Source organism: Furipterus horrens, unplaced genomic scaffold, assembly GCF_987537825.1.
Source record: "Furipterus horrens unplaced genomic scaffold, mFurHor1.1.pri manual_scaffold_8, whole genome shotgun sequence".
Lineage (NCBI taxonomy): Eukaryota > Metazoa > Chordata > Mammalia > Chiroptera > Furipteridae > Furipterus > Furipterus horrens.
In genome coordinates, this window is record NW_028327178.1 from 31,473,153 (window position 1) to 31,498,725 (window position 25,573).

Genomic DNA, 25,573 nt, shown 5'->3' on the forward strand with positions numbered 1-25,573 from the left:
GCTTTTTACTTAGTCCACCACTTGGCTCTCCAAGGCTACTTGTTGAGAAAATAAGTGGATGGATGAATCAGAGGATTACAGGGTAGAGATAAAGAAAATTGAATTGTAATTCTTAGCTGGGCTCCAGATTGAGCAGGAGAGCCAAATAAAATCTAGGAGCATAAGTGGAGTGGTAGACCTGTTAGGGGACCTGATGATATGGAGTGGGGCTCCCCTAAGGCACATAATGTTTTTAAAAAAGAAGAGCATCTTTTTATAACTATGTAAGCAGTAAATGTGCAGTATAGAAAGTTAGAAAGTACAAGCAGGCAAAAAAGGAAAGAAAGTCACCGAATTCTGACTATCCAGTGATTACTTCTCTTAACCTTTAAAGTAGTACATATCTTGTCTGGAAAATGAGGCTAACTACCTTTTCTTTGCAGGGTGTTTGGGAGAATTAAATAATATAGTAAGTGATATGAAGAAAATACTGAGCCTAGCATTCAAATAGGTAGAAGGTAAACATTTGTTTCATTTCCTGCTTGAAATTCTTCCACTTACTTTCCTATTCACATATACATAACTTTTTGTTTTAGCCAAAATGAGTCTACTATACATGCTTATTTGTCACTTGCTTTTTTATATGAGTGATCTCTACTTTTCCATGTCAATAAATATTTATCTTCTCAAATACTTAGTTCATATTCTAATTTCCTCAAATAAGGGAGTGGGGAGGCCTTTAAAGGTGATCTGTCCTGTCCAAATTAGCATCTAATTCAGAACCACAATTCCATCTTAAATTTATTTTACTCTGTTTTTTATTTCCATTTTTTTAGAAAATGACACCGACTTGTGGTAGATGCTGAGCCAGTTACCTTACAGAATGTCCCACTATTGGATCGGTCTGGCGGTGTTTAACTTGTCCTTCTATCCCTATTTCTAATCCCTTTTATTTTTCTTATCACAGTTAAAGGCTTTTCAGATTTAAATCAAGCATTTTTGTCCAGGATGCATCCTATGTCCTTCATTTGGCATCTCACCAGAAAATGGAATAATATCTGGTAACCCACTTGCTTTTTATTTGTTTGCTTTAACACTGCTGATTAATATTCAGGTTATGCAGACTTCAAGGAAGTTTCTAATGATCTGAAGTAATGGTCTTTTCAGCCTGTAAGACAAGTTCCAAAATATAGCCAGGTAGTTCAGTTGGTTAGAGTGTTGTCCTGATACACCAAGGTTGCGGGTTCAATTCCCGGTCAGGGCACATATAAGAATCAACCAATGAATGCATAAATAAATGGAACAACAATTCATGTTTCTTTCTCTCAAATCAGTAAGTAAATTTTTTTTTTAACTTTAAAAGGTTCCAAATATTTAAACTGTTAATGGCCACTGTTGCAAAAATACATTATATATTAAACTGGCTCATGGGTAGTATCCTTCAATGTCAAAAGACAAAGCAGTTTGTGAACCTGCTAGGAGTCATGCCAAGTTGGTCACAGACTGTCGCAGGAGTAGGAGAGCTGGGAGTTCAGAACTGAAAGCAGGGCCAGCCCAGATCCTTCCCTTTAGCAAGTTCCTGCACCAATTCAGCAGCACAGAGGCACTGAAAAGACTCATGTGAAATGCAAATCTGAGCATGTTTTCCTTAGTTACATCCCTTCATTGTCTCCTCAACACGGTAAGGTAAACATCTAGCTCTTTAACATGGACACATGGTTTTTCATGCTTTGGTCCAATGGACATCTAAGTCTCACAGCCCCCATTCCTGGGCATGTACTTCATGCTTTTAGGCTTGTGCCATACCAGACTGCAGACTGATAGGGTTCCTCCCCCAACTTTCCCCTCCCCACCTCTTTGCTGGCTGCTTCCTTAACACCAACCATAAGATTCATTTTCTTCAGTCTTAGGCATAAGACCTGTGTTCCGGGAATTCAGGTCAAATTTAAGCAAGCCCCCAATAAACCTGCTGCCCCCGCAGTAACTGCTGGCACCAGTGACTGCCTATGTCCTTCAAAGATATCCTTTCTGCAGACAGGAATTTCGCAACTTCTCTGTTCTCAGAACCAACTCCTCCTAATCAACTCCCTCATTGGACCAATTGCAGGCAGTCCAGCCAACTCCTGCTCCCCTTTAAGACCCCCCAGCCTTGCTTTGTTTGGGGCTGACACTGCTTTGGGCTCAGCCCGTCTGTTAGCAGCTGGCCAAATAAGCCTTTTAAACTCATGGCCTGCTCTCCTGTCATTTCTCCTCTTACTTTGCCAAAACTAACACCTAGGTTCCAGCTCTGATCTTCCAGACTTGCCTGTGCAGTGCCTCATGCCCATACATAGCATCTGGGTGGAGATTCCTCAACGATTATACAGAAATGTTTGCTTACAAGTGTATCATGTCCCCAAGGATGGAACTTTCTCTTATTCCTTTGTAGCAATAGTGCTTAGCTTATCCATATCATATACTCAGAAATATTTGTTGAAATGAACTCAGTGGATTGAAAGTCTGAGAAAATTGTGGGCCGGGAATCATGTCTCTGGAACCTTACATTGAAAGAACAGGTTTGGGAGTCCTGGGAGAAATTCTAAGATCAGTGTCAAAGATACCAGGTCAGACTTTAGAAAGTGGGCAAGTATTGTTACAGAAACAGAGGAGTCCAAAAACAAACCCCAGAGTTTGCGGCTGGGGGATGGGGAAAAGGAAGCAGCTTTTAAGATGCCTTTGCAAGCCTGGGGCTAGTTGCTAGTGTCTTTGTTATGCAAAATGGCTTTGATACTTCCAAGGCCCAAGAAGATGGGAGGAGTCTTGAACTGTGGGATAGTACGGAAGGAGCCTACAGAGCCTGCGTACAGTTCTGTGAATGGTCAGAACTGGTTGCAACACCCACGGTGTCAGAGGACACAGTCAGGGATGTATAGGCAGCTGCAAACATTTTAGCTGGTCTCACGCTCTCTCTGGCTCTCTGACGATCTTGCGCTCTCCCTCTTTCTCTCTTGCTCTCTCTCTCTCTCTCTCTCTCTCTCTGCCCCTTCCATGGGGCTTGGTGAAGGGGCCTTCTCCATGCAGATTAAAGAAGCTGAGTTCTTGCGGTTTTGAGAGGGCTCTCCAGGCCGCTTTAAGAGGCTCTCGCCATGCAGTTTTGAGAAGGAGAGGTGAACCATTCGATTTGCAGGAAGAAGGCAGTTTACAAGGAGGGTGAGAATCCAGGCGGTTCTGCATTGAGAGCTGGAGGGCACCACAGCATAGAAAGGACCTCCCCAATCAGAACAGTGATTGGCAGCTACTGGTAAAGCTGAACTGTGCCCAGGAAGTAGGGAAACGGTGTTTCCGACTTTTCTAATGCTGGCCTGGTTTGGTAGGGGGAGGCAGAACTATGTGTTTGTGGGTATTTTAAAGAACATAAGACTCAACAGCAGAAATCCAGAAATAATCTAAATCTATTTAACTGTTAAATAAACAGTTCTTTTTTCTTTCCACTAAACTCTAGTCCTGAGAGTTGTAATTCTGGCAGTGGGCAGTCAGGCCCCTAACTAAATGGCCTGTGGGTTCTGTTTCAGTCGGAGCAGCCCAGCGGTTCTGTTGCAGTGTTAGTGTCTGAAAAAGTTCTTGTTATGTTAGCAGTCAGAAGTCCAAGTCAGGTAGAAGGGAGAAGCAGTCAGAATAAAGATCAAGAATTAACTGTCTAGAACTAGCATGAGAAAAAACAACAAAGATGGGAATGGAGTATGAACTGGGAACAATCCTTCAGAAATCAGAACAAGGAGGCAGTCATTTCACCCTGCTCCAAATCAGGACAGACTGTCTATTCTAGGATTGGACTAAGTCTGCTCTTTGTCGTACAGGCTTCCTGGTGAGATCAGAGAAGAGGCTGGGCAGATGTGGCTGGTTCCAGAGTGAGACAGGCTCCTGAGGGCCTAGTGAGCCCTGCCCAGTCTCCTAAGTACCCTCAGGTACTTCCCTCCTCTGGTCTGTCTCCTGGATGCTGCCCTCCTCCATTCCTATACCCTCTCCCTCCCTCTCGTCTCCTTCCTGCTGCTTCAGGGCTTTTCCTCCTCCTTACCTATCCATTCTATTTTTCTTTTCTATTTTCTTCCCCCTCTTTCACACTTCTTCTGGGCAAAATGTAGACCTGAAGTTTGTACTAATCTCTTTATCAGGAAATTTTGTTTTGTATTTTCACTAGAAAGCATAAATGTCACCCCCAAAACTATTTTTACTCTTAAAAGAAGACCCCAGATTGCTTGATCTTTATTTAGATATAATTAAAACCCACTCTGCCAGAACTTGAAGGAGAGCAAGATACTGTGTTGGGGGGTAAGGCTGAGGGAAGTAGATGCACTGACTCTGATGCCTCCTGCCATCCCACCCCACCCAGCCCATCAAGAAGGGCCGCGCAGGGAAAGGGGTGAGGTAACACAAAATTTCAAGGAATTCTGGAGGACCTTTTAGAACAGCTATCTCTCAGAGGACACTGTTCTCTAAAAGGTTTTATTTCCAGCTTCCTCAGTTGGGGATTTCAAACCTGGAGCTTTACTCACTAACAACAAGTTCCAAAACTGGTTTCTTCTTGAACCTTGAATGCCTGGAATGCCTCATATCATTCTCATTTCAGGAAAGATTTAGCATCTAACAGGGATTATCTGGGTAAGTAAGAACAGGTGAGAGCTGAGCAGTTTCACATCCAGAGAACATATCTTGCACTGAAAACTCACTTTTTACCAGTGACAACCATGAAGTCCAGAGAGGTAAGTGACTCCCCTGCCACTGCAGAGCCCATCCATGGTGGAGTCTAGGTGGGAATCCCAGCCCCCTGTCCAAGTTAGGATGACAAATTGCTGCTGAGCAAGAGTCATGGACACATGGCTTAACATCTATAAAGTACAATCTATTTCTTACTCCAGAAGTTGAATATCCAAGCAAACAGAGCCAAAAGTGGGGCTTTCTAGGTTCAATTTAAATAAATGGAGATATGATGCACCTTCAAACCTTTTCTCCATGTAGATGAACTGTCTTTCCTTAGTAATTATTATAATAGGCGTTTAGTAGATGAGGATCACTGAGTATTCACTTTTATAAATTGTTCTTCAGTACTCCAAGGATTTGATAACTTCCTTAGTTTCCCAGTGCTTTCTAGGAAGAGGTATTCTGTATACAAGATCTGTCTCATACTTAACTTATCTTCATGTGATGTGAATACAAGGGGGCCCCCAAATATTGGAATTTATTTATAAAAAAGTGTATATTTATTCTTACATGGTTAAACTTCAATCGCCTTCAAAGTACTCTCCATATGATGCAATATACCAGTCAAGACGCTTTTTTCCACTAAAAACAGTTTTAGAACTCGTCAATTTTGATTCCTTTTGGTGCTTCTTCCATCTTTTGTTTTACTTCTTTGAGGACTTTTTTCATCCAGGGAAACAAACAAAAAAGTCACTTGGGGTAAGATTGTGTGAATGGAGAGGGTGGAAAATGGTTGTCATTATTGTTTTTGATCAAAAACTGCTGAACACAGCGTGGTCTGGGCAGGTGTGCTCATATATCACCTGTCATAAAATGGGCAAATGCATTGAAAGAGTCATCAAAAAAATTCACTGAAGCTGAATGCAGCCTCTCACAACAATGCCAGCTGGTACACTGATACAGACGGGTTCCGAGAACATTCGTATAGTGGGGGAAGCCTGTACTACAAGGGGCCCACCCTCCACATGGTAATTCTGTTGTTTGGGTCCCCCTGCCACTTGTACAATTAAGTGCACTGAAGTGTCTCTCACCTGCACAGCTGTTGCTCTGCTCCTACTGGCACTGTTCCCTGTGTATTTGGCTAGCTTCCCCATTCCTAGCACTAAAACTCTTCCTATTTCTGTTCTTTCTTACTCAAAAAATTCAAGTGTTTGAGAAACCAAGGAAACTTAAGATGATCTAGTCTAGTAATATTCAAACTTCTTTTAAACATGGTCAAAAATATAGTTTTTCACCAACCAGTACACACATACACAGACACACACTCTTATTCTGTGTGATGTACTTTGCTGGTGATTTCTTTTATATTCTGTTTAATCACATTAAAAGTGTTTGTCTAGATAGACAAACCTAATTGACTTCATGATCTGTTATTGGGAGGTGTAGCTCATAGTATGAAAAACACTAATTTAATTGAATTCTCTAATTTTACACAAAAAAGTTAACAGATTTAAGCAACTTATCCAAAAATTGGACTCAAATATGAATAGAATTCTCAGTCTAGTTATGGAGAGTGGTAGCATTGGACGGTAGAAGTTGAAGCATTTAATTATTTTTCCTCCTGATAGATTAACATCTCTTCATAATTTCCCCTTTAGAAAGACAGATTCCCCCATAATCTACAGATAGTAGGAGAGAGAATTTTTGTAACCATGTTAAGAAGTGATTGAGAAGGCTAATTCAGGCAACGAGTATTTGTTCCACAGGCATTGAATAACTGTCTAATGTGTTCCAAGTACAGTTAGGGCCTAGAGATACAAAGATGAATGAGATAGTGGTGGAATCCTGGATCAGGGTGCGTCCGTAAGCTTGGAAAGAAAGATGCAGATTTAATTCATGCTGTAAAGGATTTTACAACACTTGACTAACTGGTCATGTGAAATTGACAAATATTTAATGAATGCCTAAAATGGTGACTGTATTTTCTAAAACTCAACTTTACCTATCAAGATAAGTACTAAGAGGGCAATAAGTAGATGATTTTAAGTTAAGACTGAAAAGGATGGTGATAATAATTCATCAATAATTATGAATCTGTCCTAGAAATCCAGCAGGTATGCTTACTATTCATTATGCACATAACCTAAAGAGCCACCGATTGCTCCAAATTATAAAACTCATTATAAAAGGCTGTTTTTATTTTGGCCAGATTTTTCAGTTGGTAAAGTGGTGGATGCTTTTTCTTTTAAGTATTCACTGCTAATCAGTCTATCATAGAACTTCCTAGGTTCAACTTCAGCCTTTTTCCTGTTAAGCCACATGCTTTTCTGCCTTAGCTGAGGGTGCTTGACAAGTACTTTGCCAAAACATGCAATGAACAGAACACGCCCTGATCTTCAGAGGAAAGACAGACACCCTTTTTGATTCCATGGAAACCATATTCCTAAACCAGTGGGATTTGCTGTGTTCTCTACTCCCCTCCTCTCCTTTTGCTCTCCAGGGGAGGGAACAGTGTGGGGAGGAATCTGGGAGGAATTTGCTGCCCCCTTGACCTGCCAGGTTTTCCTTTCTGAGGTAGCCTGTGGTGCTGGGCAGAAAGGATCTGTTCACCCAGAGAAAGACTGGGAGAGGCTGAGTTAATGGAGGGTCGATGTCAGGTTCCCTCTTCCCTAGAGAGCTGGGCTCCCTCTTTCTTCTTAGCTTGTTTCTCTCAACAGAAAACAAGACTCCCCTTAGCCTCCCTGTAGAAAAGCTGAGGATTGAGGGAGGAAGAAAGGCACTAACTACTTAGACAAGCTGATTATCAAAATGTGGTAAAGGCATTTTTTCTTTTTATTTCTTTTGATAATTATTTTTCACTGATACATTTTATGAAATTAGGGAGGGTGAAAAGTGTTACGATTCCAGTGAAGTTTTTGTAGCACTTGCTGTATGATCTGGTCCTAAAGTGCTACTAGATTTCAGCAGTTGGTGGAAGCAGCTGGACTCTATCCAGGCTGTGAGAACTATGACCAGATAACACCGATTAGGAAGAATTAATGACTTACTAACTGTGATATTTGTTTGGGGAAGTTTGTGCCCCAGCTTGTAATTGTTATGAAAGTGATTGCTGGATAAGCCAAATGTTCCCTCGGGTGTCTAGATCTTCCATCCTGTGTGTTCAAAGTTAAAATAAAATATCTTATTTTAGTTTTCCATCGTCAGTTGTCACAGTTACTTCTCTCCTGCCAGTATGTCAGTGCAGGTGGAAGAGAGAACATAAATTCCCTAAGTTAAGGGAGGCAAGGTAAGGGGTGGAAGCATTGGTTTGAAACTATGGAAATGGAAAGTAACAGGGAACAGGCAGGTATTTGAAGTCCATAAATTGTGAAAAATTAGTCATAGTTTAATGTATTCTGGACAGTGTGAAAATCTCAATTTTTAAAATTTGAAATTAAGAACAAAAATAACTAATAAGTACCATCTCAGGATAGAATCTATCATCATTATGTCAAATCATGTCTTATCTCTGCTGGGAATATTTTTCCCCCTCTAAAGCACACATTTAAATCTAAGGATCTCTCTTGATAAAATGTTAACCTAGTTCTATCAACCAGCCTACAGGTGGCACTTGGGAGATACCGGTGTGGCATGGTGGTTCAGATATTCTTGTGCTTTTTGGGGGGAGAGACTTTTTTCAGGGTCAAATAGTTAGATGATAATTTGGTACTTTCTTAGAGAATGATAGCTCATAACTTTGGTTCTAAGATTACACTATACATAGATCAGGGCTGACCACATTAGAGAGAGAAGAGCCTGTATTGTCTTTAGTCTAAAGAATGAGTAAATTTTATGGCCATTAAAAATATCCTGGGACAAATTAAGTCTTGATAGCTGGGGGTATCTATCTAAATATTTCTCTCTAATACTGGCATTTTAAAAATAAATGTAGGCTTCATAATGACATGTTAAATCTGTTGGATTCACAGATTCAATTTCAGAGCTGGAAAGGAAACTGAAACTCCAAAAATTAAAAAGAAATCAACCATATTATATGATAATTGTGCTTTGGTGTCTAAGCTTTCTTCTCTAATATCCAAGACTTTCCTTGTTAATAATGTACTACAGTATACAGATCCTTAAATATGTGCATAATCTTTGACCCAGTAACTTCAATTCCAATGGAAATAATATAAAGCAGGGGCAAAGTTCCTCATCATTAGTTACAATATAAAAGGAGTGGAAGAAGCCTCAATGTCTCATGGGATGAAATAGCCCTTAAAATATTTTCACAAAGAATTTTAGATGTAAAAAGTAGTCACAGCCCTGACTGATGTGACTTGGTTGGTTGGGCATCATCCTGCAAAGCAAAAGGTTTACGGTTGGATTCCAGGTCAGGGCACATGCTTGGGTTGCGGTCCCCGGTCAGGGCACAGGAGGCAACTGATCAATGTTTCTTTCCCTCTCTTTCTCCCTCCCCCTCTCTCTCTCTAAAAATAAATAAATAAAATCTTTTTAAAAAATGTAGGCACAAATTTTTATATGTAATAATCTCAACTTTAAAAGATGTAATGAATAAGGACATAGAGGACGAGTGTAGTGACAGTCACAAATTTGGGTTTCTAAGGAGTTATGTGTCAGCTGAAGGGTAAGCTGTGATAGCGTTAAGTGAAAGGAAAACTATCATGATGTTAGCAGTAGTCGTCCATGGGTAATAGTACATGATTTTCATTTTCTTTTTATATTTTTACATTTTCTAAATTTTCTACTAGGAAATAATTAATGCTGGCTGCACTAACAACAAAAAATAACTTAAAAATCTTAACACCGACTTGTTTATAATTTTTATTTTATATAAATGTAGAAAGTTATTCTTGATGTGAAAGGCTGGGTCTTAGTCTGCATTTTCTGCTTCTTCAACAGCTAGTCCTCCAGGAATAATCCTACTATTTCAAGAACATTTACTGGTCTTGGTGTTTTAGGTGATAGTAACATCTATGGCATAACTGGTTGCAACCATTTATCATGGGTGACATTGCTGCTGCCAGTTGTGAAATGCACAATTATAATATGACTTTGTGATATGGGCCATTAGTCAGTTATCTCAAGGATTATGACGTGGAGATGAAACTCTGATCATTCCCTTACTGCCTTGGTTCACTGAAACAACTTCCTCGCTGATCTCCTTACCAGCAGCCTCACACCTCTCCTACATATGTCCCAGCTACCTTCACAGGTGACGTCAAGTTCACTGTTCTCCTTTAAGTGTTTCAAGGACTCTCTTCCACTTTCAAGTTCAAATAAAAATTCCTTAGGATGTCATACATATTTAGGTCTCTGACTTCTTACCTAAAAAACCATCTTCTTTCATTCTCCAGCCTTACCAACTACGATACTTGACAGTTTTCAAAGGGAGCTAATCTCTTTGTCTACACTCTCTCCCATTCTGTTTTATTGACCTAAAATGCCCTTCCCATTTCTTCACTTGTAAATTCCTCTGGGCCCTTTTATACTCAGCCAAAGGTCATTTCTTCAGAGAAGCCTGTTCCAACTCCACATGGTTGGGGCCCCTTCTCCTCTCCCATAGCCCTCTCACGCGTTCCCCTTGTATAACACTTGTCATACTATATTTTAACTCTTTTTCCTGCATCTGATGTGACGTCCTTGATGACAAGGACCCTGGTTCACCTCTCTACTTCTCACACTTAGCTCACAAGTAACCAGTGAAGTGCTCAAAATATATTTATTTAATGCATAAATGAGCATGGAACTCGGTCACAGTAGTTCCCGTATCATTTTTTTCTAACTTCTTCATCTGTAAAGGAAGATCAAAAGGTAGATTAAGTAAGAAAATATTTGACAAGTAATTAGCATAATGTTTGGCACAGCATAATACATGTTTGTTTGTTTTTTAATTTTTCTCTCTTTATAACCCCTATCTGGTTTTATGTTCTCCACACCTGGTTGCTTATGGCTCACTGATACCAAAGTCCCCACCCAGTTAGTGCTTCCCTGTTAAATATATAATGAAGACTTCCCCATCAGCCAATAGTTATGCTGATCCCATGTGCACACTGTGACTTTTGTACTAACACCTCACTATCACTCACCACACACATTCAAGTCCTCCCTAGTAAGTATACGTTCAGCATCTCTCTCACCTTTAACTCATCATCTTACTAATCACAGAGAAACTATGAATTTCTAACCAAAGAATGGTCTTCTTCTTAAGAAAACAATTTTCAGTACTTGGAGTGTATCTTTTCTGTCAATAACAATGAATACACATAGTCCTCAATTTTAATTTTTCTTTTTCTTTAAAAATTTTTAATTTATTTGTTTGTTTATTTATAGAAAGAAGGGAAGGGAAGGAGAAAGAGAGGGAGAGAAACATCACTGTGCAAGAGATATATCAATCAGTTGCCTTTTGCATGCCCCTAACTGGGGACCTGGCCCACAACCCAGGCATGTTCTCTGACTGGGAATTGAACCAGCGACCTTTTGGTTCACAGAGTGGCACTCAATCCCCTGAGCCACACCAGCCATGGCTCAATTCTAATTTTCCCACTTTTATTCAACTCACTTTATCTACACTGTGTATTGGTGCCTTTACATTGCCTTTCTTATATGCACTTCAGCCTACATATGAGCTAATGACCAGGCACTTCATGCTGGCACATGATGCTTACCTGCCAACAGTTCAGTAACAGACAATTGCCATCTTTACCTGTAACACAGAACTTACTTGTGTAATTACTGGAATGTTTGCCTTTTCCCTTATTATTTTAAAAGATTATAAGACATCTTACAATCTTTCATTTATTAACTTTCTTAACAATACACAAAACACTAACAAATCCCCTTCAATAATTCTTTCTGAGTATGAACTCAGTTTCTTCATTTTTACTGTTATTTTAAATAAGCTGAAATAGAATTTAAAGAAGTTGTCTTAGCAAATCAATTTTCCTTATCTGTATTTAATATTTAGTCCATACTTAATATATTGTAACAGTCACTTACACATTACAACATTCAAGAAAAATATAAAACATTATAACATATTTAGTGGCTATAAGTTTTGGCTTTCTGGGAATTTTTTTTCACATATCATGTAAATGTAATGTTTAAGGTTCATTTATTTGATTTTTATGGTTGTTCTGAGAAATATGATAAAAAGTAAAGAACTTTCATGTTAATATTAAGAACTCTATTTTGCTTCCTGCGGTATGACATGATTGTTACTGAATTTCTACATAGGAAATAGAAGAAATGGTTTCGAAAAAAGAAAAAAAAACAACTCACAACCAACCAATGGCTATAGTATAAGGTAATCTTATTATCAGCAATCTCTCTCAAATTTCCAGAAATTTTAACTTTCTTCTAAAGTATTTATTGTGCACAAAATAACTTTCTCTGTAACATTTTAGATTTTGTTTTATTTAACTATACCATAATTTCTTTCAAAAGGAATGTGAAGTTGTTTTCAATAGTTTTTCTTTTTGAAAAAGGTGAATTTCTCCTGAAATGTAGTTATGTACTTGCATTTTCTTGCTAAGTGTGGCATTTACAGGAGCATCCCAGAGATCATTCAAAAGGCTGCTACCTAGAGGCAACACTGTTGAACTGCAGATACTTCCTTTTATGTGCCTGAGAGAATTTGACTATATTCTTCTCTTCTAAAATTAAGAGTACATGCTATGTGCTAAACATTCTACTACATTGGAGATATAGGCATGAGCAAAGTATCGTCTTCATCTTAGATGCTCACAGACTGTCAGTCATAGGTAGGTATGTTAAATAATGTGTTGATAGTGGCAGTAAAGGAGAGCTAGCTAAGCAAGCAGACTGGGATAGTGGAAGACATATCAAGAAATGCTCCCAGAAAGTGGCAAAGCTTGAACGTGAGTGTTGAAGGATGAGTAGGAAAAAATTAAGTAGGGGAGGGAAGCGAGGAGAATTCTGGATTAAAGAACCAGGGTGGGGTAAAGTGACAGTTCTGAGAAAGCATGCCCTATTCTAGAAACTGCAAATAGTCCATACACCTCACCTAAAGTAATAAAAAAGGTCAAGGCCATTCAATATACAGATACTTTGCATATAGAATGATTGATTAAAGTCACTTTATATGTTTTAAGATTTTATTTATTTATTTTTTAGAGAGAGGGGAAGGTTGGGGGAAAAAGAGGGGGAGAAACATCGACGTGTGGTTGCCTCTTGCATGCCCCCATCTGGGGACCTGGCCCACAACCGAGGCATGTGTCCTGACTGGGATAGAACAGACAACTTTTGGTTCACAGGCTTGTGCTCAATCCACTGAGCCACACTAGCCAGGACTACACTTACTTTAGACAGCATGACATGGACCTGTTCACCTCAGTGGTGACTTAGGGAAACTCCCAGACTTTGGGGCCAGTGAGCTCACCTTGGAATGTTGGCTTTTCAGAAGATTCTGACCACCACATTTGGGTCTCTGCCTTCGTGATCCAGCCATGGTAGTGACACTGTGTCCTGGTGGTCAACAGCTCATCAACTGTCATGAGGATGACTGAGAGTTGCTATCCTGTGATATCTTGTGAAATAGCACCAGTGATGTCTTATGAAACAATACCTCGCCATTCACCAGCACAAAAACTTTCACTAGGTCTTCATTTTCTACCAAGTTAAATTCACACCCCTAATGGATTCAAGATCCTCTGTCATCTTCTCATATGTCCTTCGATAATTACATTTTAAAAACTTGGTAAGTAAGAATAATATTTTTGGAGTTAGACTATCTTGGGTTTGAATTTTAACTCTCTTACTCAAATTCTAACATAAAAATATCAATTTCCCTTTGCTTTAGTGTCTTTATCTATGACAGGAATCGGCCCAGAGTGGGTCTGTCTCAGGACGGCCTGTAGTGCGTGGATTTTTGTGTTTGTATTGAAAAATTTTCACAACACAAGTTCAGGTGATTTTGATATTGTGTTTATTAAGGCTGGGAACAGTGAGACAAAAGAAGGACTTAGGGTAGAAAAAGTAACAAGAGAAAGCCTAGGTGGTGCTCTGCTTTGGCTCCCTAGAAAAGTTATAGGAAAAGAGTGAGCCAAGGTGGGGCTGCTTTTAGCTCACTGGAAAGTCAGAAAAAAGGGGCCCCTGGAGACAGGAACAGGGGGTAATTCCAGGTCCAGCTGCTGCTGCCCGCTGATCCTCTAGCTGCCAAGTCTCCTGGGAATCCTTAGAGTTTAGGAGGGAGTAAAAGGTTCATGCCTGGGGAGGGGCAGGGGCGTGCTCTAAAGTGAGCCGCCCTGAGTCTTTGTCCTGAGGGCTTTTTATCTTTTTCTGTCTGTGAGAATTTTAGGTGAGGGTTTGGGAAGAATATTCATCAGTTTTCCAGGTGCATTTTTAGTATGCTAATGTATCAAAGTGAGTGCATAGAGGGGTTTGGGAATATCCTTTGGACTGCTGCGCTGTTTTACTTATATCTTGAGTCTGTCTGGATTTTAATGGGGTTTTTGTTATTTGTTCCCCTGACTTCAGCTGCCTTTGGGTTTTGTTGACACAAATGGCATTAATTGGGTCTCTGTTCTCTGTTTCCCAGACCAGGGAGGTTTAAGCTATGTATTCTTTGGTTAGGGAGGAGAGGTATAAACCATTCACTCTCAAGTGTCCTTGGTTATAGGAGATAAGGTCTTGCAATTCATCAGCTGATGCAAACTGTTTGAACTTGTTCAGTTTTCTTATTTCAATTTCTCCATTCCACTTGCCCAGGAATTTTCTTAGCTTCTTACTATTCTGTCATAAAACACGTAGTGTTGTTTTGAGAATTCAGTAGGATAATATATCTTGAGTAATTAGTACAGTAAGCATCATAGAAAATGACTATGTAGTAATTTTATAATCCTTAATTTGATTCAGACATTTTAAAAATATTTAATTTGACTATTTAATATTCTCTGACTATATCCTGTGGTTTTGGTTTTTATACTGTTTAGAATCCTTGAAAGACAAAATTCTACTTTGCCTAGCTCAGATCTCACCTTGTTCGAAAGCCTTTCTCAATTCTCTTAATTGGAATTAATTATTCTTTTGTTCATATCATATCATATCGGCAGCCGTCCGTCTCGAGAGACTATGGTGTAGCTTCTTAAGAGTCTATCTGCACCGCCGACAATGGCTGTGCAGTCCGACTCGGGAGTGACATGGTATCTGTCTCCTCCCGTGTTGAATCGACATCTTACGATGACGCTGGAGTGTCCTCTCCAGTGAAGCTGAAGCTACAGAGCCTGGGCAGGGTGATATGGAGGGTCTGCTGTTGCCCATGCAGCAGACCCCCCTCTCTTCGCAGCTGAAGGGTCCAAGGGAAAGACGGAGTCAATACAGCTTGGCTTCAGGTGCGCCGCAGGAGTTGCCGGTGTTGACTACAACGTCAAACCGCCTTAGGGACTCCGGCTCTGGATTTTCTGTCGGGGTTTACTCCCTTAGCCTTTCCCCTGAAGAGGTATGCCGCAAGGCAGCGGAGGTTTTTTGGAGTCAGAGTTTTCCTTCTCTGATGTGCCCTGACTGGAAGATCGAACCAGCGACACTTAGCTCGCAGGCCGACGCTCAATCCACTGAGCCAAACCAGCCAGGATTCTTTTGTTATTTCAACAGAAATAGGTGCCTCTGACACAGAAACATTAGTAATAATTTTGTTGAATTTAAATCTGTTGGGAAGAGATGGTATTTAATTCTATAATTTACATGACATCTAGAACAATAGCTGGAGATTATTCAATTGATTTGTTAGTTTATAGTGAGCAGTTACTAATAAAATAATGATTATATTGAGAAATTCTATTATTGACAAATGAATTATTTTGAGTTTTATTTTACAAATGAATCCATGTTCCTGTATTATACACATAATGATAAAGAGGGTATTCACCTAGAAACACAAGGAGTAAAATTTTTCTGACTGTGTGGTGCTGTTACAGAGTGGGGGTCTCCAAAAATCCCCAGAGCCTGCGGGTTGGGGGATGGGGAAAAGGGAACAGCTTATAAAATGCCTTTGCATGACTATGGCTAGTAGCTTAGTTTCTCAGTTATGCAAATGACTTTGGTTCTTTCAAGACCCCAAGAAGATGGGAGGGGTTTTGACTATGGAATGGTGCAGAAAGAGCATACAGAGCCTGCGCAAGGTTCTGTGAATAGTCAGAACTGGTTACCATGCCCACTGCATCACAGGATGCAGTCAGGAATTTAAAATAAGGTGGCAACCATTTTGGGAAAGAAGAGGAAGAGAGGATATCTACACAGTTTGCAGGAAGGAGAAGATCTCCATGAAGCTTTGAGAGGAGGAAAGGAGATCCACACTGTTTGCAAGGAGGGCAGAGGAGAACTCCATGCGGCTTTGAAAGGGCAAAGAGAGAACCACGCGTGATCCAGTGCAACACGGCACATGTTTTCCTGGACTGTTATATGGAGGCTGATGACATCGTACCCCAGATCCTGAAGGAGACAGCTGACAGATAAGGGATGGGGAACTTCTGGGCATGTTTTTGGCTCCTAGCCTTTTGGGGAGCAAGGGAAGTGTTGGGTACCGTGGGAGAAGAGGGCTCTGAGCTGAAGTGCTCACTGCCCTCCCCAGGGTGAAATATTGTAAATAAAGACCTGTTTTCCTCAACACTAGTTGTTGGGTTTTACACCAAGGCGCCATGTGAAAGAACCCCCTTTCACTCTCTAACAGTTGTGTATGGGCTACTAGATACACCAAAGAGAAAACAAATCATTTTTTTCCTTTATTTTTTTAAAAGATTTTATTTATTTATATTTAGAGAGGGGAAGGGAGGGAAAAAGTGAGATAGAGAAACATTGATGCTTGAGAGAAACATCTATTGGTTGGCTCTCTCACATGCCCCAGTTGGGGACCGGCACAAAACACAGGCGTGTACACGCCCCTACTGGGAACCGAATCGGTGACCCTTCACTTTGCAGGATGGCGCTCAGCCAACTGAACCGCACTGGTCAGAGCAAAACATTTTTTTTCTGATCACATGTTTTTTTATTGAAGAAATATAAAACATTATTACATGAGTAATACATTGCAATCAGAAACATCTAATCCAAAAAATGAATTTTTTAAATAATTTTTTTATGAAACAAGTTTATAAATACTCTTTGTCTTTCTAAAGTCTTTCTTTACCTTCACCTGATAAGACTTTTTCCTAAGAAAACCCGTTTATTCATTTGATAATGCTATCTCCTCAAGTAAATTCCCAGGACAGGAGATATGACTCAAACTATATTCTATTCTATTTACTTACTAAGTCTCATTTCTGTGCATCTGGGTTATCCACTAGATAAATCAATACCCTAACTCTCAAGTGGTGAAATGAAAATCTTGCTTTATATTTTGTATGAGATGATGTTTTTAGAATATGCCCATTGCAGAGGCTTGAGTCATATATGAATGATACTGACAATGTTGGAATGATCGAGGAGTTCCTCTTCACTGATAATGTTGCGAGAAAAAATGAAATGTTTCTGGTCTTATTCCCATGGATCATATGGAGGAAGGTATCCATCAGAGGTAGATTGCCAACTCTGGAAGCACCTTTAAATCTTTGCATATGGATAGAAACAGAAGAAAAAGTTCACAAAAAGTTTCCTTACCCTTCTTGCAAATGGGTTTACCTAAGTTGAAAATTTTAATCTTTCAGCTAAATGCTTAGTACTATTTTATTCATAATTTCTCAAATATAATGATATTTTTAGTTTTAATCCCATTAGCATCTTACATTTAATTATTTACTAATTGTTTCACAATTCTTAGACTTACTGGCCTAATACAATGAAAACTTCAAGAAATAGTCATGTCAGGATATGCCACGGGACTGAATGCAGGCAAGACATACTACATGGCTGGTTTTTTATTGAGTAGTAAAATTACCCAGGCACCAATGCTCTGGGGCTATCCTGTAGATTTCACCCAATTATAGCATAATGAAATATAGCTGAATCTTGGTTGTGAATAACTAAAACAAGGAACGGCTATAATGACTGGCAGTACATACCATTTGGAAACAATTAGGAAACATGTAAATGACCTGGCATTATACTCTTTTAGTCATTTTACACTTAAACCTCACAAAACCCATTTTATTATTTTGAGAGATACTTTTCCTCCAAATAGAAAATAGCAAAGACCATGCAACAGGCCAAATTAGATCCTCTCCATGTCAGATGAAGTTATAGTATTAAAAAGCACACTGGCCAGAGTACCTGAGCAATAGGTTCAAGTTTTGTATCACATCTGGCTGGTTGTGGTCATCATTTTATGTCTCTAGTTCTAGATTCCTTTTCTGTAAAATGAGAGAAGTGGCAAGAGTATATGTGAGATGCCCCAAATTCTATAATAGTTTTATCTATAAAAGAACCAAATTAAGGAAGAAGCACTGAAGTTCTTTCCAAAAGGAAAAATCCATGAAAATAAGTTTATTGCATTTATATCATCTTATGAGTCATATTATAGTTACTACTGTATAGTTTACATATCTTACAGAATTAAATAAAACTATCTCACTAGAATGTCTTTCTCAAGTCAGCTTTATGCATACGAAAAATAAGCAATCTGTGCATGTGTTTCCATTTCACTCATTCAATAGAAGTAGCAATGTTAAAAGGAAAAACAGAACTTGATAATGGACTTAAGTATTTAGTTAATTATTCTTGGTAGAAACTCAGACCTATATCTCCAGAGTTTTAAGTCTAGATATGAATTAGAAGTTCTATGAAGACAAGAATCTTGTCTGTCTTCTCTCCCTATAATTTAGAGCAAGGACCAGCACTCAACATATAGCAGCTTCTAAGTACATATTGTTGAATATATACATACACATAGAGGTGCTTTTGGAGATGATCTGGTTGCCAAATAAAAACTATGACTCAGGTAAATGATACTTATTAATCATATTCTGTATGGTCTTCTGACATAAGTAGCAAGAGTAGGCAAAGATTCCCTGTAAGGGGGAAAAACTACTGCTTCCCCTAAGAACTGTTTCTACTGTAGTGTTGTCATTTATGTTTTTTGCTATTCTAAATTAATTTACAGTTAGTGATATAAATCAACAAATTACAACACAAATTAATCCATATTAATTTATATATGCATGTGTGTATACACATATGATTCCTTTTGATAGACCATTTTCAGTGATGCATTTAGCTGGCAAACTTTTTCCCTATATTATATTAAGCATGCCCTAAATATTTCATATTTTGAGAGATGGTTTGAAGGACAAATGACTTTGTTTTTCTATTGATAAATGTTCCATCTTCCTTTTCAATTTCCTTTCAGAAATGTACATTTCATTTACTTTTTCAATTAAAATATATAATAGCGATAGTTTTCTAAAGATACATATTACATATGAGTGGTGACTGCAGACAAGACTTCTTTCACAACCTCCAAGGACAAGGGCATCTTGGTTTATGTGACTAGTTCTACAGGCCTGAAGACATCTTAGGATTCACCTTATGAGTTATGTGCTATTTATTAGACAGTATCAAAGGATGTGACACAACCTTCAAGTTTTTTGGCTTATTATTTAAAATCAGAAAGAATTTTAAAAGGCTTATCTAAAGTACTCAGCCATATTTACCTCCACAAAAGATATAATCAAAGAATGCCCTTGAATTAAAAAAAAAATTGAATATTTGTTGACTATTAAAATGTTAAATATAATACATTATACATCTTTGATGGCTATGTTGGTGATTACAAGGTGCAAAGAATCCTGACTATAAAGCACTTACTGCGGGGAGTAATGTATGTTGCTATACCGTGTTACTCTGTGTCGAGATGTCATTGGGGATGTGGAACCAATGGTTTGGCTTATGTGAATATCTGGGCTCACCATCTGTGTCACTTGAATTTCTGGCCCAACTAAAATACTGCCACTCATCACAGGTCCCATACAACCATCAGTCATGCTGCTAGTCCTCATGTCAGGCATGCCAGGACTAGACAGTACTCGCTCCGTATAGATTACATTTTGTGTGTTGGCTAACTCAGCAGGTACACAAATATTCCCTTGAACGTCATAGACAGGTGTCATTACTGTTTCCGTTACTACAACGTTGGGTGCGAGTTGAGGATCAAATACAATTGTAGTGGGCTGCATACATTGATCAGTAGTAGTGTAAGTCTCCGTCACTACAATATCCCCATGGATCATGGGTTCAGGTATTGCCATTTCTGCCTGGAATTCAGCCTCTGAGAGAGTCATTCCTGAAGATTCATTAACAAAGTAATTGGGCCCGAGCAAAGGGAGATCAGTACTAATAGGTATACAGGCTTGGTGGGAAGGAAATGGTTCAATTTCTGTGTCTAAGCAGATTTCAGCCAGAGTTCTAAATTTTGGGTCTAAATCTTCCATGCAATTTTCTTCTAAATCATCCACAATCCAACTGCAACAACCGATCGAGCCCACAGGCGACCCTACTCCCTCATGGTCATAAATGAGCAAGCAGTCGTTTGCTGGTCGACCTTCATCTTCATCTGCATAAGCATATGCTTTCTAAAATTAGAACAAAAATGGGAAATTAGAAGTTTATTTTCACTTAAAATAATCAGTGCTTTAGAGGCATCTAAATTTAAGAAAATTTTATGGAATGAACCGAGGAAAACACTGATTCTTTGCTGTTTTTCTAAATGGAATTTTTTAAGGTTCTCACTGTGTGTTAATGGTACATAGAATTTGAAAAAAGGTGTATTTCTCTTATTTGGAAGCTAATAAGTTATAATTTTTACATTTTATTCAGATTATGAATCAAAGATAGTGTTTTAACCTTTTGGATTTGTAGTTTATTTCTGAGGTGGTCTAGAAATAATGAAATATATTGAGTTATATTAGAAATATTATTTAAGGAGAGTTGTTTGATCAACTGAGAGTGAAAACAAGTATAAAGATATAACTGTCTCTAAGCTTCAGAGACTTATATCAGAATGTTCAGTTAGGTTTTATGTGGCCTGACTGAAAAGAACTGGGATGTCTCTGGAGTTTGGTTAACAGAAGGAAAGCACTAAGAGGTTATCAACTGTGATTTTCAAATTATTTTTAATGACAGACCCTTTAAATGAGATCCTAGGTGGGAGCCCAACAAGTAGAGTTGATGAAAGTGGAACATCTCTGTCTGAAAGGGATGGGGTGGAAGCAGAGACCTATCATTCTCTTCCCCTTTCTCTTACCTTCTGTGGCCCTTGGTGGGTCCCGTGAAATCCCACAGGGCCTGGTTGGCACCATCTGAATCACCTGATATAATCTGACCCCCTCCCTATTTTATAAATAAGGCAACCAAAGGCCCAGAGAGGGAGAATGGCATGCCCAAAACCCAAACAACTGTAGAATCCAACTTTAAACCCTACTATCCTTTTTATACTACATTATGCTGCTTTCCCTCTGGTCTGCACCAGAGTCTAAATTCTACCATTAGACATGATTTTACATCTTAAAGTCAATTATTTATTGGATTGGGATTACCTTAAAACTTTGCTGTTTAATATTTTAAATGACAGCTTGGTGAGAGGACAACCCTCTAGCATGGGGCATGAGTTCACTGCTGGGGTGGGTGGTGCTGGTGTAAAAAGGGAAAGGAGAGAAGCATTGGCTTTGCTCTTCAGAGGCTCTGGCTGTATTCCATGACCTCTGAAATCTAGGGCCATTTTTAAAGTATAGAGCTAAAATGTTTGGGGAAGGACGACCTCGGTGCCCATAAGGAAAGGAGAATGCATTTTGTTTGTGTTTGTCTTATAAAGCACCAGTTGTAACCACAGGGAAAAAATGTCCAGTGCAGTTTGACATTAATGGTAAAGTTCCTTGAATTTTCATGAGATTTTTATGAATGATTTGTTAAATAGCATTTCTATGACATTTCTAAGATACATACAGATTGTTCCCATTTGTGAAATGTGCATTGTAGTATCAATTACACATTTAAATAATCGATACTATTCATGCAAGCCTGTAATAGTATTTGTAGCCATTCATTTTAAGGTATAGCTGACAATTACAACAGCACCCTTAGCATTTTGTTGTTGTTGTTAAGAACAATGGTGAAATTAATGTATTATTATATGAGGAGTAAAATAGGCTAATTTAAATACGAGATAAAATAGACTGCTAAGTAAGTGAAATAAGCATACTAAATAGGAATTCACAGGAGGATTTATTTACCCTTCATGCTACCCTGCTAGGCCAATCCTGTGCCCAAAGGGGTTTCCCTTGGGAATGCTCATAGACCCCTGATCCCTTCACTAAGTGAGAGACACCTGGTGGATGGGACACTGGATAGAGGTTACAAGACCTGTGTTTTAGGCCCTGGTCTACCACTAAGTCGTGGTGATGCTCTGTTCTTGAGTTACCACTGTCTTTCTTCCCCAGTCCTGGCTTTTCATTTATTATTTTCTTCTTTCTATTGGAGGCACCTGCAGAGCAGGAAGGATATCATAAAGAAAGAACATAAATACACACTTTTTGTTCTTGATCAGGATCTTGCTGCTTTCTGGTTGGTATGGGAAATAAAATGGGAAAGCCATAAGGAAACAGAAGACAGAAAAGTGGAAAAAGAGATGGAGAGAATGATGAGAGATGCTAGTTTCTCACAGTATTAAATGTTGTCACGTCATTAAATGGGAGATGCTTCACCAAACTGGCTTCTGTATTTTAAGAAGTGACATTAAAAAAAAAAAAATTCTGGATTGGGATAAGGTTAAGAATAACATTTCAGAAGAGCCTACTGCGATTGTTGTTATTATTATTATTACTCAGCCTCAAGACTGTTCCATGCGTAATGGTGCAGGGGAATTACCTCAGAGAAATAGCTGTCTAGAAACGCCATGTTCAGGCCGGTGTCTGTATATTCCCGCTGGGTTCCCAGCGTTGAACTCCTCCTCCTCAGTGTTCCCAGCGCTCCTCCAGCTGCCAGGCCGGCCACGGTCCCCAGACCTGTGTTGAGTTCCACTCCTGACACGCCCCCTTCAACTGTTCCTCCACCCGCATAGGTGTTAGTGTAGATTTCTGTAAGGAGAGGGTGTTCATGTCACAATGTTTGAGTTGTCTGCATTGTTTATCCAAGTAAACCACTGCCAGCCGCTGTCTGCTGTACACCACGGCCACCACACAGCAGCACGTAGGTGATGGAACGCTAGGCAAGGAGCGATTTGAATCACAGCCGCCATCTCCAGGCTTGCTGATAAAAGTACGTACAGAGGCTACTGACGTGGCCTTCTCCCATTTGCACAGACTTGGCCCCTAGACTTAAAGGTGTAGAACTAGCCAGGAGGAGGAGTGGGGCCTCAGTGCCTGCACCAGTTCCTTCCAGTGCTGCCTCTGGCAAGCTGCCCCTGTCTGTCTGAGAAGGTTTGCACCCATTCCAGAGACTCCCAGTTATGTGTTTGTGGAAACTGAAACTCACAGTCCTCATTCACCCTGGTGCTGGGCAGAGAGCTGGCTTTCACAGGAGTGTTTCATAGGCTCCAAAAAGTCTGGCTTGGGATACCAAGGCACCATCTTGGAGAAATACCGATCTACTCTAGAACTGGGCAATTTCTCTACTTTGTTCAACCCTTGCCAGATAGCTGGGTATTTTTCAGTAGTGTTAGGTGTACGTAGGCTCAGGAAATTAGGAGAGTATAAGGCTGGTGAGGCAAATGCATGTGTGAACCAGGAATTATTGTAGTGCATATTTTGTGAAACACACGCATACATATATTACATATATAACATACATTATGATATATACTATACATAATATATGTATGACATATATACATATCTATATATATTTATTTACTCCTTACAGCAATATTTTGTAGTAGGTGCTATCATAAACTTAATTTTAATGATAAGAAAATTGAGGCCCAGGGACTTACTAGTAAGAGGCAGAGCTAGGAATCAGTCCCATGCATTCTGGTTCTAAAGTTTACCATGTTCGTTGCTATACCATAACTTCACTGTCTGTAGTTTAAGATAGAAAAAGAAGGTAACTGCGTCTAATATGTAACTTACAATCTCATATATTATCATACAAGAAGATCAACACATATGCTATTTTTCTAAAGGGACTTATACATGAGGTTTAACTGGTTGAATAATTTTGCAAATTTTAAAAAGAAAAACAGATTTTGGCATACACTAACCGGAGGAATCCATACGTTCCTGGGTATTAGAAGCTGTTATCGGTACACATATGTTTGACACATCCTGAAAAGAAAATATATTAAAAATAAATGCATTATATAAACATTTAAAATTGACATATTTTTATTTTCATGTACGGTATGATTGCCAAGACATGCTTGATTTCCATAGACACCCCGCGCTTCTCTGGAAAGTGACAGTGCACTCACCCTGTCCTCGGGATGGGCTCCTTCTATTCCCCAAGACTGAATCACTCCTTCTCCCCCCTCCGGCACAGGAGCAAACCTTGACCCCAGGCCCTCTGGCTTTCTTCGTCTGCAGCAACACATGAGTAGCAGCAGTGGTGCCACTGCCCGAGAAAGTGAAAAGAAGAGTTAACATGTAATGCTCAATTTAGGAAGTCATTTAGTGTATCCTTTTTGGTAAAACGTGACATTATATTTAGAACCAGAGGGATAAATACAAATGTAAGAAAGCATCAACTTTTTCCCTAAAGGACTGAGTATACATATCCATGTTTATAAATACAAAACCACCAAATCACATAGGCTTTTAGAGCTGGAATGAATGGAGTTTGAGATCATGTAATCTGGGTTCTTTACTGACTGATTAGGAAAGTAAGGTCCTGTCTTTCTTCTAGTCCAAGATTTCTGAACTGGTTGGTGGCAGACCCAAGATTCAAATCAAAATTTATGATTCCTAGTTCCTCATAAATACATCCTCATTTATATATGTGTATTTATTCACATATAATCATCTGTGTATATATATGTATCTGTAAGCCTATGTGTACATATATATACACACATGAATAAATATGTATTTACCTCCACGGATATGTGCATATGCGCAGGTACTTGGATATATGTATATACATAGACCATCTCTGTTGATATTGATATATTTGCTATACCCACATGGAAACTGATATACACAAATGCATGTGAGCAAACACTGTATACACACATATAAGTTAAACACATGACCAATACATGTTAACAAGAGAATTTGGTACAGGATTCAATTGCTGAACCTAGAGATAGAACCTTTCTTCAATCCTTCTTATATTTACACTTAAAAGGAATCAACCAAGTATTACCCACTAAGCTTAACTGAGCTATTTATATTTATTGAGACTTTGTCTAAAAATATAATGGAGAAATTCACCTCAATTCCATACTTTAGTTCATACAAACACTTAAGTTTTCTGAGATTCTAGAATACACTCAGTTTAGTTCTTCGTGTCCACTCTGGTTGCTTTTTATACTTTTCTAATCTCCTAGGATAGCGTGCAATCAGCAAATGGATTAATTAGAAACACAGGAGAAAATATCCAAGCTGCTAAATTAAAACAGTTAATTTGACAATTTTATCATCTGCACCATGAAGAGTGAGTGAAAGGACTACACTTGGGAGGCTCTAGCAGCTGCTCCACCTACACTACGTGTCTGTGAATTTAGACGTGTGCAGGGTCATGTACCATCATGGGCATGAGCTTTGCCTAACAAAGGCATTTTCTAGTTAAGAAAATGGATGTTTTTCGCACATACCAAATACAGTTACTGTATGCATAATCTCAAAAGTCTTCATTTGGCCACTTGGGCTGAAACCCTTTCCCCTCACATCACCCTGTCCTTCCCCCTCGATAATTGACCCTGGGCTTCTCCATTGAGAAAAAGTGAATTTGTCCTCAAAGATATTCCCCTCCTATGCTACAATCAATTTAACAATTCTTGTGCTTTCTTTGTCGGGTTCTGGAGGAGTCATAAAAATTTGAG

General features: G+C 39.1%; 1 protein-coding gene across 1 annotated transcript in view; it reads right to left on the reverse strand.

The window, feature by feature from the left end:
- Positions 1 to 19,025: 19,025 nt before the first annotated feature.
- The window catches only part of DSG4 (desmoglein 4), a 36,576-nt gene continuing 30,028 nt past the window's right edge, over positions 19,026 to 25,573 (reverse strand). The window contains 4 exon segments of the mRNA XM_090284997.1: positions 19,026 to 20,174; positions 22,465 to 22,673; positions 23,795 to 23,858; positions 24,005 to 24,144. Coding sequence (XP_090141123.1) covers positions 19,407 to 20,174; positions 22,465 to 22,673; positions 23,795 to 23,858; positions 24,005 to 24,144 — 1,181 coding nt within the window. The 3' untranslated portion in view covers positions 19,026 to 19,406.